General features: G+C 66.8%; 1 protein-coding gene across 1 annotated transcript; it reads right to left on the bottom strand.

Moving 5' to 3' along the window:
- Window positions 1-6: 6 nt before the first annotated feature.
- On the bottom strand, window positions 7-480 carry LOC109279678 (signal-induced proliferation-associated 1-like protein 3; the record flags this gene model as incomplete). Its single annotated transcript, XM_019473861.1, has 1 exon — window positions 7-480. A coding segment is annotated over one exon (474 nt), but the record flags the coding sequence as incomplete, so codon positions are not given.
- Window positions 481-485: the final 5 nt, after the last annotated feature.

The raw sequence follows: 485 nt of genomic DNA, 5'->3' as shown, positions 1-485 counted from the left end.
GGGGGCGGCGGAAGCCGCCGAAGCCCCCGTGGTGGTGTTCCGTCGTTGGGCTACCACGGCCCGGTTGACGGCCACGGCGTTGAGGTCGAAGAGCATGCTCTGCACGTCGTAGTGGGCGAAGCTTTTCTGGCACACCCAGGCCTTGCCCGGCTCGGGCGCCCGCGGCTCCTCCGCCTCCCCCTCGTTTCGGCCGCTCCGAAGCTTCTTGAAGATGGATTCGCCTCCGGCGTCGCCTTTGGGACACCTCCTGCGGGGTTTCTCCTTGGATTGCGCCGACAGCTCGTCCCGGGGCCCGTTCCTACCCTCCGCCTTGATGCCGGGATACGATGCCGGAGGAAAACCGGCTTCCCCGAGGCGCTCGGGCGTCGCGGCTCGCCGATCCGGTTTCTTGGTCCGAAATTCGTTGAGCATGTCGAAGAAGCTCTGCTCCGAGATGCCCTGCACGTCGATGGAGGAGGTGCTGCCGTACTCGCGGAAAAGCCCGG

This window comes from Aptenodytes forsteri, unplaced genomic scaffold (genome assembly GCF_000699145.1).
Source record: "Aptenodytes forsteri isolate BGI_AS27 unplaced genomic scaffold, ASM69914v1 Scaffold1724, whole genome shotgun sequence".
In the NCBI taxonomy this organism is placed as follows: Eukaryota; Metazoa; Chordata; class Aves; order Sphenisciformes; family Spheniscidae; genus Aptenodytes; species Aptenodytes forsteri.
Note: the sequence above shows the minus strand (reverse complement) of the source record. Positions and strands in the feature narration are given on the sequence as shown.